Below are 17,300 nucleotides of genomic sequence, written 5' to 3'. Positions count from 1 at the left end.
CTCCCCTCAAAATTAATTTGACTCTACCAAGTTTAAGAAAAAAAAATCAAACACATTTAATTCAAATCATTAAAACGCACCGCAAAAGAGATTCTTTGACTGAATTCAACATGCACTTATATAACATCACTTTGAGGTGAACGAGAATGAACATCAAAGCCAGACATGACAAGAAGAATGACAATTACTCCAAGCATCATAACAAAGCCAATAAGGCTGACTACCATTTGATAGAGATACAACACAGTTTAGTCAACTTGTGATTTTAAAAATTTGCTCAAGGTATGTTTTATGACAAAATCATTTGTCAGTAAAGTTAAAAACATTATTTTGAAAGACGCATTAGTTCTGTGACACATTCTATCCCCACAGTATACCATTCTTATATCCCAAAGCCTAACTTGATATAAAAAGCATAATGGTACATTTCATTATGGATGCCAACTAGACATTATGGAATGACTTTTGTACTTTTTATACTCCTCTTCATTATGAAAATTGAAAAATGTCATGACCCATGTTCCTTTCCTTATTGGCCTTACAATATCTATGCTCCTTTCACTCCATGAAAACGACTGTCACACTCAAAAGAAAAAGGAAAAGAAAAAACACTTCCTGCACAAAGTGAATTTGATCTCATGCAGGGTCCTGTTCAGTTGTGATCCGTTGACTAGAAGTACAAGAGGGAAGGGTAAGCACTTCGTTTTTCTTAATTTGTAAAATAGTGAGAACTTATTAGTGACAATGAGTGGATGAGGAACACTGTCCATTTGCTCTATATTACAGTAGTAATGGGCTGCCACACACAATGGCATTGTCATAGCAAGCATTGACTAGCCTAGAGGATTCGTTGATTCCATGTTTTAACTGTTTCAAATATCAGGTCAGAGGAAAGAAAACAGTTCGGAAAATGGACACGTCCCCAGAGGACAGAGCCATGTATTCCAGTTTCAGGAAAATCAGTGAGAAGGTAGTTAAGTACTACAGTTCATTGGTCCACCCGCGATCATTATAAACTAGAACTTTACTTCTTTTTATCTCAGAAGTCTACAAAAATGATAAGCACGCCTACAAAATGATAAATCTGTCATCCATACCGGGATAAATGAAGTCATAAAAACGAGAAAGTGAGGGAAAGGGAATTTAGTAGGGCCATTCAATCGGAATTTGCATAAACTCCTTGGTCATCAGATAAAGTTGAATCTTAAAAGTAATTTTTCCTTTCAGTATCAAACCAAGCTAATCCATACAGGTATATTGATCTTTCCCATATAGTATTAAAGGTTTAACAAGACCCTGACCATATATGAAAGGGTTGCAAAACCACCCCACTCCTAACTAAAGTTGTATATATAACTTACAAACAAATAAGACCTAAGAGAAAATAAAAGAATAAAATAAAATGGACGAGCAACTACTTGCTCCTCATCTTAATTCCCTCCTCTAAAGTTTCTACATAAGAGAACAGAGTCAAAGTTCAAATTGAGGGGACCACTGACTATTTGTTGATTCAGCACCTTACCTGCAAAAGAACAAATTTCGGTTAAAATTCCAACGAATCATATATATATATATATATATATATATACCAAATATCCTCAGTACCTGGTCTTTGAGCTGCCAAGAGTGAGCTCAAGATCATCTGATCCACTATCTTCATGGATCCTCTCTCCTTCCCAGGGCTTCACTAAGCCTGCTGCACTGCTTCCAAAGGCAAATTCATCTGAAACTGCATCAGCCATTGGAATGTCAGCAGTGTGATCAGAGCCTGCAGCTACAGCTGGAGAACATGTCCCGCTTTGCCCTGGTGTCCACATGCGGGAACCACCGCCGACAAAGATCTCGTCCTTGAAGCCAAATGGGTTAGGAGAGACAAGGCTGAAGGTTGGAGAAGTTGGTGTACCCTGAGGAATACTGATCTTAGCAAACCAATCTGGATCAACAACCTGGTGGCCAGGGCTTGGAGGAGTTGAAGAGGGCATGAAGGGGTACTGCTGCCCACCCCATACAGGTCGAGTGGACTGATCCTCCCAGTCAGCTTTCATTCGGGGTGTTCTGGCAGATGGAGAGCTAAGTGGAGGAGTGACAGGAGCGCTGATGGAGCCAGTATGAATGTATAATTGAGGAAGCTTAGAAGATGACGCTGAGGAAGATCCAGATGAAAGGTTTTTGAGCCAAGGAATGAGGGAATTGCCATCAGCATTGGGATTTGCAGCATAGGAGGATGAGCGAGGGCTAGGGAAGGAAGAAGAGCCAGGACTTGGGTTGTAGGAAGCACAGGGACTTGGATGATAAGATGAACATGGGCTTGCTGCTGCAGAACCACCTACCACGTCCATGCGTTCAACAGGCTTGCATCCCTTCATATAAAAATCATTTTGTTAATGATTCAGAGATAACATCTATAAAAATATAGGACTCCAAATTACTGTTATTTGTAAAATCAATTAAAAGGCCAAATAAACAAAAATGTAGCCAGTTTCCATTCAACAAGGCATCTATTACACCTTTAAAATCTCACTTTCATACATGAATGTATTACACTGGACTAATTTGAAAAGCAACTGCCTATTATTGGGCCTTCTAGCAACATGATATTTGTAGATCTATATAGTGAATATATAGTGTATAGACAGTAATTAGTAGAAAATTACTTCCTTGTCAGGCAATTCAATCTGTTGTTTTCCAAGTAACTATCAGAGATCTCATGTGCCTGAATGCTCCGAAGAATTTTAGCTTGTCTTAAAATTCTTAGCATAAAGTACCCAAAATGCTTTCTCCCCTGGCCCCTGCCTTTTTTTGTGCATAATGAAATGCTACATACATCCTTTCTTTTTTAACACACAATTAATGGATAGACTAACACACAATTAATCCCTTTCCAGTTCACAAGTAATGCTAATAAACACATGGCATGAAACCCACAAAGAATGAATAAAACAAGCTATCCAACAAAAGAGCTCACAATGTGTAAAGTTTCAATTTTTAAATCATAACAATAGTTTTTTTTCAGTGGAAATGGTACCATTACTTAAATTCCACCATTAAAGGTGAAAAAATAACATAAATAAATAATGGAGAGAATAACCTATCTGAACATGGATAGTGACTAACATCTTTTCTTTAGATAGAGAACAATCAATGCATGGAAACAAGGAAACAGGGACAAACTTAGATGGTTTCTGTATAGGACACTAACAAAACCAACAATTTGTGCTAATTAGAAAACTAAGAGACAATATCTATATATAGGCATGAGGTTTCAATGAATTAGTGAATTTTATTAAACATGCAGCAACTAATACAACAACCAACCAACAAATCAGTTGGTCGAAACAGATATCACACCAGCTATATGATATTCCTATAGCTGTTAGAGGGAAAACATTCACACTAATTGCTTAAATAACTGCCCAATACAACAGTCCAGATTTTGTCTTTCTTACTTCATTGAGTTCAGTTACAACCATTCCATTATTGATGAAGAGTTGAACACCAGCAACCAAAAGTTCAACATTGAGGAGTTCTAATATAACCCATTTAAAAGGTAGTATGTATTAGATTGTTTAAAAAGAGTATACATCCAACAATATATTAATTCTGCTGGCAGCATCATAAAAATAAAACATAAAAGAATTTAAAACTTTAACTGACTTAACAAGTTACCTCTAAGTATTGAAGAAGCTGTTTGCTTGTATTTTATGTAATTGGATAGCTTGGCATTCTCATTAATTTTTGTTTCACCAAACCAAAGCCTGTCAGTTTTAGCAAAGATAGAATAATGTGCCCCTTTACACACACGTACACAACACCTCACCCCCTTTTTCTTTTTCTTTTTTTTTTTCCAAAAAATAAAAAGAAACAGAAAAAAAACAAAAGAGAAACCCAGCCCAAAGAAGTTCAATTGAGGATAAAGCCATAAACAAGTCTGGTGAGTCAAAAACAAGCTCTCTTTAAATTGTGGGGCGCCATCAACATAAAGGTACCGCTCCTTAAAAATAAATAAATAAACGTAACCGCAACCCCTAAAAAAAGAAGAAATATCACGGGAACTGAGGAAAAAAGTGCTACTCTCCAAATCAGACTACCATGCAATGTCTGTAAAAAGATCTGCCATGTTACAACACAAGCACAGCAACCAACTAAATATACCAAGCGGACACCTGAACTCCCAAAATTACCCCTTGTAATTTCTCGATTTCCCAAGGTCCAGGTAAGAAACTTTTGGCAGTTCCTTAACCCCTCAAAACCATAACGTGCATTTTCGTTCTCTCTTTCCCCCTCGAGATCTATGCCCCCTGAGGTTTTCTCACGGCTTATTATTATGACTCATCAAAACACCACCACGGAGATACAGAGAATCTTTTCACGCTCCAAAGCAAAGCCCCGACCAGATCTAACATACACCGGCGAACGCAAAAAAGAGAGAATCTAACCCCAAACACACACGTAACTCGTCACCACCACAAACCAAAATCATAACACACACAGCAATAATAGCATCAAATAAGGGTCACACTTTCTGTAGCACAACTCTCTCTGCCCCTTCCACGTTCTTTTTGCATCAGTAGCATGTGCCATGCCACTGTAATCAATGCTACCATAATTGACATTAAAAAAATTTATGCTAAAAATAGTAAAAACAAAATAAAATCTCAAATTAATTTAATCTAATAAGAAAAATGAAGCAAAAATTGCACATTTTCAGCAACAGACAAAAAGTGTCTGTAGTTAGTTGCTATACCTTGCGATAGGTTGTGCCGTCCGGCTCAACGGCCCAACCGGCTTCGTTGCAGAGAGCCTTGAGAACTTCGTTGTTGTCGCAGTGCTTGGGAAGCTTGTAGTTGCCGTACATTCTCAGACCCGCGAAGATCTTCGCGGCTATGGCTCTTCTTCTTCTCTCTCTCCTCTTGTTGTTCTCCCTCTCCTTCCAGGTTGGTTGTCTCGTCCCCGACGTCATCCTTCTCGCCCGGAAAAATTGAAATTCCGAGAACAAAGAAAAAACACACAAATATCAAATAACGCGATTAAGTGGAGTTCCGAGATCGAACCAGAGCGAATTGTCAAGTTCGTGCTTCAAAACGTTTCGTTTTTCGTTGATGTAGAGCTGCGAATCGCAGGAAAGCAACTTTGGATTGGAGAGGGGTGAGGATCGGTTCTTAGAAAGGGACGAGACGACGGAGTTTTGGAGCAGGTTTGATTGGGTTCAGGGTTTGCGGTGATCTGAGCAGATCTAAGCGCGTGAAGAGGTGAGGTCGTCGTCGGAAGGTCGGAGAAGCATGGTGACCGGAGAAGTCGCCGGAAAACAGGGAGAGGTTTGGGTGAAGGAAGGTGCAGTGTGAAATTAAAAGCTTGAGGAAGAGAGGGAGAGAGAGTGACAGAGAAGATGGACTAAATACTTTGAGGGAAGAGAAATTGGTCACGATTTTGATGGATATTCACGGATGTGCCATTGGATTTAGAGAGAGAAAGAGAGGTTAATTAATAATGATAATGTAGAGCGGGATTCGTACGTGCGTGACTGGACTACGTGTTAAGGTTGACTGAGCCAAACTCTGCCCCATATGGCAGTGTAGTGAAGAGAGGAGGACTAGGTTAAAGCTTATATTGCCCGTGAAAGAATCATAAAATGTCAGGACCAGGATTGTAATTAATGAAATTAAATTAAAAATTTTCAAACAAAATATATCCTTTTAAAATTAAATATAAATATTATTTTATTACATATGGAAATACTACTTTTAAGTTTGTTCAGTTCATTTATTAACCAACTAAGAGGTCAAACTTAACATTCTTAATTATATAACTTTTGAAAGTATTTTTATTGTAAAACATATTTTTTTTTATTTTAAGTCATAAATTATGAGATATTTTTAAGTTTAAGGAATCTAAAATTAATGTCTATTTATAGTTTGTGTTGTAATTGGCTAACAGAATTTTATTAAATATATATTGATAACATGCTAGTATTTATAACTATAATAAAAAGTGTTAAAATATAAAGTATGCTTATTTTTAAAGTCTTAGATAATATCTTTTTCGTCATAGTTTTTTTAATTTGGATATTACATAAATGATATCTTTGTAGTTTGAAATTAAGATTATTAATTTTAAAACTCATATATTTATTGACATTTAATTAATCCACACAAACTCAATTTTAAAATTAGCAATGTAAATATTTAAATAATTTATTTAAAAAACTATTTTTGTATAATATTAAAATGCTTTCATTAAAAAGTTGTTAGATGGTAACTTTTTCCAATTTTTTATTTTCAATTCAAAATTTTGTTTATATATTTTTTTACATGAAATATTTATATTTTTCTTGTAGTTTTTTACATCATAAAATATTATAAGCTATTATTAATGATAACTAAAAATATTAAAAATTTATGTATTAATGTTAGTAAAAAAAAACTGTATTATATATAAAAAAATTTTAATTGAAAAAACTTAAAAATTATAATTTATATTGTACATTAATATGCATTCCACAAATAAAAATATTAATTTATCTTCAACTGAGATTTTTTAATAATGCATCCAAGACAGTGAGGATAAAAGTTGTTGAAATAATATATACCCATAGATCATTAGTGAAAATTATCATACATATATTAAGATGATTGAATATATGAAGAGAGTTAATACATATTTTAAAAATATTAGTTAAAATATTAAAATAAAAATTATGAATGTAATTTTATTATAATTTATAATATAATATAATAAATATTATTATTTTAATTAAGTTCTTAAGAAAATTTGAACAAGATTTTAAAAAAATATCATTATTGGAAAAGAGCTATATAAAAGAAGAATGTGTGAGGTATAACTAGTTAGCATGTTATGTGGTTGAGAGTTGACACTAAGGATAAAAAGCCAAAATGTTGCATTATTACAAAGCACGCTTATTTGACCTAAACAGCTAAACCTGATGTTGAAAGTCCATGACCCTCGCTGATAAGGATAGATCCACGCACCCATAATTCGCCAATTCGGGTAACAACGCGACAAGAAGAAAAAGACTTCAGGGGTAATTTTGGAACTTTAATTACCTAGATAACATTTATACAGTAAGCGAGTTACAGATACATTGAAAATTGTAATACCATAAAATATTCTATTTTAATGTCCTCTATTTATTTGCACTGTGTGCTACCGCGAGACGAAGAATGCAGAGAATAAAATGTCATCTCATATTTATATTTCATATGAATTCCACTTCTTTTAATTTATATAATTATATAAAATAAGATTATTATTTGTGTTTATTTTAATTTTCATTTATCATCGTATACTTATTTACATTATTTGCTACCGACCGAGAGCGAGGCGAGAAAAAGGATACTAAAGCAAGAAGGTGGCATGCTTTTATTCCTGCAACCGCCCGAGACGGTTTACTAAAATTTTATTTAATATTTTTTTCATAAAATTAACTTTTTTAATTTATATAATTATTTAAATATGAATAAATAAAATTATTATATTAACAAATAAACTTAAAAGAATTATATAAATATAATTTATTCTATATTTATTTATCTTATATATAAAAATGGTAATTGATCAAGCCGTCCATCAAAGACCTATAGCATGATCTATTTGGGCCTGTTTCAACTTGACTCATTTATGAAAAATTTAGTCTTAAGTTTTAAAAATAATTTTTTAGACTAGTTAAACTGATCAATTAAATAATTATATTATTTTATAATTTATATTTATTTATAATAATTTAATATAAATATAATTATCTATAAAATATATATATATATAATATGTAATATATAATATAGTTTAATATTTATATTATAATAATAATTAAATTATTAGAGTATCAAAATTAAAATTTATCATAAAAATATATATATATTAATTAAAATTTTGTTTTAATTTTTAAAATATCTAAATTGATTATTAAAAATTATTGTTTCTTAATTTTCATTATAGTCTTTTAAATTTAAATATTTTTAATTTTTTAACTAATATAATTATTTAAAATTATGATTGTATAAACTAAAGACAAAAATTACCGTTGTGTCACTTTTTTTTCTTTCGTCTTCATTATCGTTGTTATATATTAAAAGATGTTTCATTAAAATTTACTATTTGATATTCATTATTTTGTACAATAGCAATGGTGAAGAGATGAAGAGTTTTAAATATATATATATATATATATATATATATATATATATATAATCTTTTGTTATCTTTTAAATTATTTAAGATATAAAATTTTGTAAAGTTACTGGATATAATTATATTGAAATATAATATCTATGAAACTATTTATGTATATTTTTAGTTAAACATAATATTTAAATATAATTATTTATCATATAATTTTTATTTTACTAATAGTAGATCTTTTGATATATTAGATTGTTGATTATTAAATTATGTCAAAGTTTTAAAAAGTCAAACTAAGCTTAAAGATTTAGTCTATGACAAATCATAAATTTAGATTTAGCTCTAATTTTATATAATAGATCAGATCTATTTAAATTTAGACCTAATATAGTCTAATTTATTTTTATTCGTAGTGTATTATTAAAAGATTGCATATTTTTGTTTCGTTGTAAGAATGTAAAATAGAAATATTTTATGTAATTAAAAATTATAAAAATTGATATTATTAAATAAATAAATAAAAATTGTAAAGATAGAAAATATTAATTTTGCAAAAATAAAAGTAAAATTGATTCTTTATTTTAATGTTACATTTATTATGATAGTATATATATTTACATTGTGTGTTACTGTAAGATTGCAGACTTTTGTTTCCCGTAACCGTGCCGAGAGGGAGGCAAAGTAACAGCGTATTTTAGGGTACGTGTGATGGGGAGTTCGGTGCACGTGTTGGAAAGTGATGCATTGGAGCGATGATGTTAGTGAGAGATGTTGGCATTTCAATTATAATCATAAAAATGTATTATAATTTAATTTACATTAATTTAAATAAATTTTCCTTTTTAATTAAAATAATCATGAATTGTGAGTGAACAAATATAATGTTTTCTTTAAAAAATAATAATTTTAAGATAATAAATAATTTTTATTTTAAATTACTTAAAACCAAATTAAAGTGAACATTTTTTAAAGAATACTTTTACAGTTTATAGTTTTTAAATGTTTAATTAATTCAATTATTTTTTATACACCTCAAGTGTTGCTTCCACTTTCACGTGATCACAACTCACAAGGCTTTGCATGACTCTGGTGGGTCCCACACACTCCCTCTTTTCTGCTTCAGCATCCGTCGAACGTGTGCGGCTCTGTCACTTTTTATTTTCGTGCTTTCTATTTATAAGTCATTTTCTTTCTTTAGTTCTTTCGTTCCAACTCGATTGCTTCAATTTAAGCAGACCAAGACAGATAAACTATGGGTTAGGTTGTAAGATCTAATTAGACTATGTAATTTTGGTAAGTGAGCATGGGATAAAAATATCATAGACAAAATTGATTGTTTTGGGTTTTATTATTCATGATAGGGAACTAATAATAACTAAATAAGTTAATTAATCAAAGTTGGAGATAACTATTAAGTTGAGACAAGTGACACTTCATCACATAATTGAATTTTATTAAAATAAAAAATAAATTTGATCACATGCTCTAATTTAAGTGTTGACAAATCATTTGGTTACTCAATATAAATTTTACTCACAATATTAAATATTTAAATTTTGGAATCATCACTTTAGAGAAAGTTTTAATTATTATTTTAGTTCAAGATTTTTCTTTTCTGAAAATTATTTTAGTTGGAGATCGATTTTGTAGCTTTGCTTGGTCAACAGAAAAAAATATCACTTGTTAATAACAATTTTTAAAATTAAATTTCATCTAGTTCATTCTTTAGATCATGAAAAGGTATAGTTATAGTTAGGATTATAGTAAATTTTGTGGGTTAATTTAATTTTTTAATTTTGACATGATTCTTATTTTTAATCGAGCTTATTTTATTTGATTTATAAATCTTACCTTAGTCGAAATTAACTAGTGATAATTTATAATTAGTTAAAGAAACTATATGATCTTCAAAAGAAATAATGAACAACAATAGAAAGGACTAAAACATAGAAAAAAATCTATTTATTTCTTAATACACTCTTCTTTTCATATTTATTTTTAAAAATGTTTTTTTAAGAAAAATAAAAAACTTATGCCCATATTATCAGGAGCTTCCGGGCAAGGGAAAATTACTTGAATTTCTTCATTAGTTGGTTGCATGACACTGAAGTCCATCCTAGACTGGTTTTCTTGCGCCTCTTTTCTTATCTAGACTCTCTAAATCAAATTTATATCTAATTATCATGCTGTTTTGCATCCATTTTCTCAAGCACATATTCAACAGAAAAATGGTCGATGTAAACGGAACAAGTAGAAGGAATAGTTAGAAATTAGAATATAAAGAAACTAGAGCAGTTATATGTTGCATGAGAGCGATTCAGTACAACGTTGAGGTAGCTTTTTTTATTATCTTGAGATGTTTAATAGAAGAGATTGGTTGAGTGTTCTTAGCCTTAGTATGGAACCTATTAGACAGTTCTAGATTGAGAATGAATCATGCAATGTATAGATATGATGATAAGTGGTATACGTCCTTGATTGTTGAAACTTGATTTACTCTTTAAATTATTTACACTAAAATCGGATCTAAGGTTTTATTATGACAGACTACACACCAAAATATGATATAGATTTTTGGCTTAAATTAACTATCATTTATATGACTCTACTTAAAATCGTTATCAGAATGAATGGAGAAACATTTATAAGTCTTTAATCTATGATCATGCCACTTCCGATAAATGCAAAATGTGACAACAATCCAAGTAATGTTTTTGTTCTGTTTCCATTGAATTGTAGACTAATAAGTTATGCATGCAAGAAAGCACATCAAAAGGCAAACGAAAAATACGAGAATAATGGATCAAGCAATGAAAAGATATAGTGATTAATGACGTCATCAATTATTGGAACTTGATTTACCCTTTAAATTGCTCCCACCAAAATTGATCACCTAAAGCCTTATAACCTATGACCATGCCACCTCCTATGAGCAATGTTTTTATTCTATACATTCTCAATGAAACTAATAAATTTACGCACGCATGCACAACAAAAGGAGAGACCAAAAACAGGAGAGAAAACAAAAGGACATTAAAGGTCAGTGATGTATTGACCTCAAAAGAATAATCTGATGAGTTAAATGCTTTAATTAAATAAAACTGTCAGTCTTAACATAGCAATATAAAAAACAATTAGGATGATGCAAAACTATATGTTTGCTAAGAGTGATTAATAAAGAAGTTTGTTGTGTGGTAACTCTACTAATGTCAAAATCACATCTAGACCTCCTCGTATAAATGACTACACACCAAAACAACATCTACATCCTCGGCTAAAAGGACCACCTTTTACGACTCTATTTAAAACAGTTAATGGAACGAATATAGAAACATCTAAAACCTAAACCCTTGAATCGTAGAAGCAACTCATAAAGTAACTGACACTTATTAAAGAGCAACTATGTGTATAAGTGTCAGTTTCTATCGATAATAACAAACTTTAATATATATAAAAGCTTTTTACGCCTCATTTAATTTTTATAATACTATCATAGTTGTTAAAATGTGTCACGAAGATCGAGCTAACTATCTTACCGTGAGTTACAGGTAAGTTAGGTTGAGACAACTCATGGTGAGTTAATTTATAAGTTAGATTTAGGCGTGTGTATTTTAATTTTTTAAAAATAGTTTTAGTAAGTGATAATGATATTTTTTATGATATGCTGTTTTGTTTTAAAAAAAAAGTATTTTTTACCTAACAAATTAACCTGCTAGATTGGAATCGGGTAAACATTTTTAATTTTCTGTGATTAATTTTTAGCTCAATTAATTGGTAATCAAACGATTTATAATAGGTTTGATTTCATATTAAAGAATATATAAATTTATATTTATTTTAAAACTATTAGTTGTAACATCAGCATTAAATTTGTGTATATATTTTTAATATTTTAAACAAACTTAAATGAATTGAGTTAATTAATTTTAAAAGTTTTAAATGTTATCTGTAAAATTAAAATAAAGATAAATAATAAATTTAAAAGCATAAAATAGGTTGTGAAGTATATTTAAATTTTTAAAAAGCTTGTTAAATTAAAGTAAAAATTGATTAAATAGATGAAAATAATAAAAAGGAAACATGACAGTACAAAAATACAAAACAATTTATAACAAATTGTTAAAAATTTCTAAATGAAATAGAAAGGGTAGAGTGTGACGTGTAGCGAGGACGGTGGTATTTTGGAGGAACAAAAAGTTGAAAAGAATCAAAGCACGTGCAAAAGAGAAGACCGGTCAGCGTAGAAAACAACGGTTGTATTGTGAAAATGTATTGAATGCGTGTTTTCATATTTTGCTTTTCCCTCCCGACATCAATAACTAGACAAACACCAATTTCTGCCAAATGCTACCATACGCTTTCCTCACGTCATCACAATATCTTTCTGATTTTCTTGTCCTCCTTTTGCTCACTCTATTTTCTTTTTCTTTTATCCAACTTACAACCTTCATGTTTGCAGCTGCTTGCTCCTATTTCCCCCTTCCTAATTTATACTTTGTAGTATATTCAAGATACAAAATAATTGCTTTCTTATATTATACCCCATTGTATGAAATTTTACGAAGAAGGGTGTTTTTGTAAAACAACATTTGTTTTGCTTTTTAAGGGGAAAAAGATTTTGTGTATGATCTTATTTGATTTCATGTACCTCTCTCCTCGTTCGTAGACCATTTCATGAATTTCATTGGGCTTTGTATGTCGAAGCAGAGTAGACATGGAATGTGGGTGGTGTTTGAGAGCATACCTAAGGAAACAAAATCAAAAAAGAAAATTAAATATCGGAGACAAAACAAGGCTGAGAACTGACCAAAAATACAAATGGCTGAGAGACCTCAAATTCAGAGGACAATTTGAAAGTTTTGGTGAGTGTCTGGGCTGGAAGCCGAGACAACCCATTTGTAAGTTGGGTTGGGCCAAAATCAATGAATTCACTAGTCATTCCAGCCTAAGGGATACCCCTAGGAGCATTGAGTGAATATATTGCTTTTAATCTTATAAGAAACTAATTAGTTAATAAACATTAATAAAAAATAATTATATAAAAAAATAAATATAGTAATACTAAATAGTTAAGTTATTTACATGTATATTAAAGAAATGATTGTATTTACTTGTATGAGTAATAAATGAGTATTTTATTATCGTAAATCTCACAATAATATAAAAAATAGTAATTGATGTATTTATAAAAAATATTTCTTTTAATTTGAATAAGAAAATACTGATAATTATTTCTTATGAATAGAATCAAAGTTAGTATTCAAGTAAATAATTTTCTAAACGCACTAATCTAATAAATTCTCATCAAATAAGAGTTAATTCTTAAACTTAACTGAGAAATTAGAATAAGTTAAAAAAAAATTCTAAGAATATCAGAAGTCATTTTCACAAGTTAAAGTAAACTCTTCCAAATAGCCCCTAAATCCAATGAATATTTTTCGACTAAAATTTTACTAAAACAATTTCACCCTTTCCCCCCAAATCAAACCATTCTTGCTAAGACACCATGCCGCCTATATATATGACCTGCGTACATTCCCTACAACCACAGGCACTTACTCTATCCAAAGAAATATGACCTGCCACTCATATCAGAAATTTTAAATTCCGGAGGTAGATAATGTAGTTGAGTTCACTTTTTTCACCCGAGTATCATTTGAAAACTAATAAGCTTGTGCAGCAAGAAAAGTAATCTCAAAAATTGGTCTGCAACGCCTAATAAGTGATAACGCTCTCGCGAATTCCACCTCATGTGATGAGTATCTCAGCAATGTCACAGATATTTGAGAGAAAATGTTAAAACAAATTGTTGGTTCTACCATAAGCAATTTCAGGTGGTTTGACTAAGTTTCACAACCTCCTCCAGCAATTGACTCACTGACTTGTTTACTTCATCAGGCACTACCAGCTGGGGATGCACAAACTCTATAGCATATGCAGTAATAACCTTCATAACTACTTCCAAATCCAAATTATTGGTGTTACATTTCCAAACATTTTGATTTGCAAACTTGCACGATTGTCGCAGTGAGCATTCACTGCAAACCTGGTGTAAACAGAAATTATAAATAACATAGGTATATATAAGCCAGAAAACAACACAGTGAAAGTACTCTTCATGCATGCTATGCCTTACAGTGTTTTCTGGAACCTCAAAAAATTTTCGCAGTCTTTTGGCAGGAATAACACTACTTCTGTCGATGGAGGGGCAACCAAACATCACCACTTGCTTCAAGGCACTTCCTGACAGCCATCTGTCAATACAATTTCATGTTAGAAACACTAAGTTGGGGGAAATCAAAATGTACCATGCTGCCAATCTAATTTTGAAATGCAAATTGGGTCGCTTGCAATGCAAGTTTGCAAGGCAATGTCAGACACATAAAAATAGAAATTTCATGATTTCCTCAAGAATGGGAGTAAATTTTTGGTATTCTTGTAGTACATACTCCCTTGAGGTTACATTTCTTTGTTTAGTAACTTCCTCTTTATATAAAGGTAAGGAGTCAGGAAGACTGAAAAAACTTCCTAGGAATGGATGACAGTATAATGGACACTTATCAATTCTATTGATTCTTTTCTACAATCCATCATATCACTCTAACAAATAGGGAAAGGAAATCATAATCCTCAAATAAGATGTTAGTCATCCTTTCACCATGACAATGTCAATAACATTTTCTTGTGTTTGGAAGAACCATACTCCTTTTGGTATTTACAAATTGGAAATGTGATTTTTATCACCAATATTCAAGCATAACAAAAATCACTTCACGAATACACTAAATCATGTTAGCATACACTGCTCCAAACGCATATTTGCTAACGAACCATCAAAGTGTAAAATCAATTTTGTTTTCTCTTTTTTCCAAAATATTAGTCCAGACTCCAGATGCATCTATCTCCAACCTACACAGCATCTTCTAGTTTACCCACCTTACCTTATAATATTGTGATAAAAATGATGCTGACTCTGATATGTACATAATTCATGCTTTAAGATATGTATCTCACACCATAAATCATGCTCTCTCTCTCACTTCTCAGGGTGTTTGGGAGTTGCGTATTTTAGCAGAGGGAAAAGAGAGAACAAATTTTTTATTCCTAATTAATATTCTCTAGTTTCATATATAGGTATAAACTTAATATGCCAATCTTGTATTTACTTTTATAAATATTATATCAATCTTTAAATTTAAAAAAATAAATTGCCTTCCTCTCCCTTCTCCTCCAAAATCTAACTTCCAAAATAAAAGACAATAGCTTCGCATTCTCTTCTACTTGATTGGATAAACTTGAAATATTTAAGGGATTGTTTGGTTTCTAAAAATAATTTCTGTTTTTTCTTTTAATTACAAGAGTTTCTATTTTCAAATATTTGCATATTTTCCTATGTAAATATTTTAAAACAGTAATCAAAATAAAACAAGGGGTCATTTTTTAATTAAAAGTAAAAACATAAAACATTTTCTAAATCCTTATTGTATTAATAAACATGATTAGTCCACATTCTCACAAAACTAAACATGTTTACCAACCAAGCCAACCATTTAACAAGACTTGAAAGTGCAAAAATAAAAAGCGGTCATAATCATAATCATGAGCATGACGAATTTACTTGGCAATTTCTTGATTATCTCTGGCAAATTTCTGAGCGGCGAACTTGACATAGCCTCTGGCGAAAAGGTTATCGAACCAAGTAAGGTCAAAACTTCGCTTCCCCTGGACGAAATTAGCATCCCTAAAATACCCTTTCTCGTACAAGTACTGAATGAACATCACAGCATCATCCGAAAGATCCTTAATAACCACTGGTTCCCTGGGCTTCACTTCCTTCACCTTGTGCGTGGCAACAGTGTCAGGTGGTTGCTTCGTAAACAGAGCGAACAAGCTTTTCTTCGGAACCACTTTCGTTTTCTCTTTAAAGCTCTTTATCTCTTTCTCCAACTCAATTAGGTTCTTCTTCAGAACGGCATCACTTTTTGCTTCTGCGTTGTCGTCCTCGTCATCGGGGGTTGCGGGCTTTTCCGAGAGGCCCACGGCTTGGGAGAAGAGAACGTGGAGGGGTTTTTTATAGGGCCTGGTTTGGGGGATTGGGCCGAGTGGGGGTTGGGGAAAGGCAGTGGCGGATCTGTGAGGGGTGGTTTGGAGGTTGAGACGGAGTGAGGGGAAGCGGCGAGAGAAGAGGGTTTTGAGGATATCCATGGTGATCACTGCAGTGGAACGGGGAAAAGGGTTTTTGGAACACTGGTTATGGGTTTTAGATGGAACTAAGTAAGAAGCTACAATGTTCTTTTTTCTTTCTTTGTTTTTTAATTTTAACGATATATTTATTATTTACATAGATGTGTTTTTAGTTTGGCCCAACATGACATGGGCTAACTTGTAATGGGTTAGGACTTAGGATGGCTTGCATGCTTGAAAATACTGTAAATAGTTGGTATAATTATTATTTTTAATTTATTTAAATGTTGTTTCAATTAAATGAATATTTATTTTTGGGATATTTAATTTTAAGCTTTTTTATCATAGTTGTGCATAAAAGAAAAAGAAGTACAAATTAAGAAGTCAGTTCAAATAGTCAATAATAAGGGTGTTCAAAACTTCTTATTTCATTAACTTAGATTGATTTGATTTCGATTTTAATGAGTTTAGATTTTATAAATCAAACTTGATGTATCTTAGTGATGGGTTTGAAATATATTTTCAACTTATGAACGGTCCTGATCAACACTTTACATACAAATAAATTAAGTTAATTCAATTTTTTTTAAAGTCAAAGATCACAAGGTGATTAATCTTTGTTTATAGTTAGTGACTATCGCTGATTAGGATAATTTTGCATATGGAGTTTCAACACATAACTTCTTGATTTAAAAAAAACCAATTTTACACGTGAATGTAATGAGAAGCTTTACACAATAGCACTAAGCCTTTGGTTTCTCTCAAAATCTTTTTAAACAAGGGATATTTTTATTTGAATTTTAAGAACAGAAGAAAATTTCCATTTGCCAAGCATGCCGTACAACTTCATTTATTTATTTTTAAATTGAAAACGCATTTTGAGCAGAAAACCGCACAGCTCTGTAGTTATTACCATGACCAAAACGGAAATCTACACTAATATTGTGTCTTATATGCTACCAAATCACTAATCACACTCA

General features: G+C 31.3%; 2 protein-coding genes across 2 annotated transcripts; both read right to left on the bottom strand.

The window, feature by feature from the left end:
• Positions 1–1,171: 1,171 nt before the first annotated feature.
• On the bottom strand, positions 1,172–5,363 carry LOC113854500 (BES1/BZR1 homolog protein 4-like). The gene is made up of 3 exons (XM_027485510.1): positions 4,745–5,363; positions 1,606–2,360; positions 1,172–1,522 (listed from the first exon to the last, which is right to left on the bottom strand). The coding sequence occupies exons 1-3, from the start codon at positions 4,958–4,960 to the stop codon at positions 1,519–1,521; spliced, it is 975 nt and encodes a 324-aa protein (XP_027341311.1). The 5' UTR covers positions 4,961–5,363; the 3' UTR covers positions 1,172–1,518.
• An 8,526-nt stretch (positions 5,364–13,889) lies between these two features.
• On the bottom strand, positions 13,890–16,341 carry LOC113856367. Its single transcript, XM_027488159.1, has 3 exons — positions 15,755–16,341; positions 14,273–14,390; positions 13,890–14,182 (listed from the first exon to the last, which is right to left on the bottom strand). The coding sequence occupies exons 1-3, from the start codon at positions 16,339–16,341 to the stop codon at positions 13,967–13,969; spliced, it is 921 nt and encodes a 306-aa protein (XP_027343960.1). The 3' UTR covers positions 13,890–13,966.
• Positions 16,342–17,300: the final 959 nt, after the last annotated feature.

This window comes from Abrus precatorius, unplaced genomic scaffold (genome assembly GCF_003935025.1).
Source record: "Abrus precatorius isolate BTA unplaced genomic scaffold, Abrus_2018 Scaffold11, whole genome shotgun sequence".
NCBI classification, from domain to species: domain Eukaryota; kingdom Viridiplantae; phylum Streptophyta; class Magnoliopsida; order Fabales; family Fabaceae; genus Abrus; species Abrus precatorius.
This window is presented reverse-complemented; position numbering and strand designations above follow the sequence as displayed.

What these genes read in the sequence shown, in the direction of transcription:
- LOC113854500 (XM_027485510.1), bottom strand. Translation starts at nt 4,960, where the DNA reads ATGACGTCGGGGACGAGACAACCAACCTGGAAGGAGAGGGAGAACAAC. An exon ending in ACGGCACAACCTATCGCAAG is followed by an intron (nt 2,361 to 4,744) that starts GTATAGCAACTA and finishes TTTTATATGAAG; the next exon opens with GGATGCAAGCCTGTTGAACG.
- LOC113856367 (XM_027488159.1), bottom strand. Translation starts at nt 16,341, where the DNA reads ATGGATATCCTCAAAACCCTCTTCTCTCGCCGCTTCCCCTCACTCCGT. An exon ending in GATAATCAAGAAATTGCCAA is followed by an intron (nt 14,391 to 15,754) that starts GTAAATTCGTCA and finishes TTGTATTGACAG; the next exon opens with ATGGCTGTCAGGAAGTGCCT. An exon ending in TTGAGGTTCCAGAAAACACT is followed by an intron (nt 14,183 to 14,272) that starts GTAAGGCATAGC and finishes TGTTTACACCAG; the next exon opens with GTTTGCAGTGAATGCTCACT.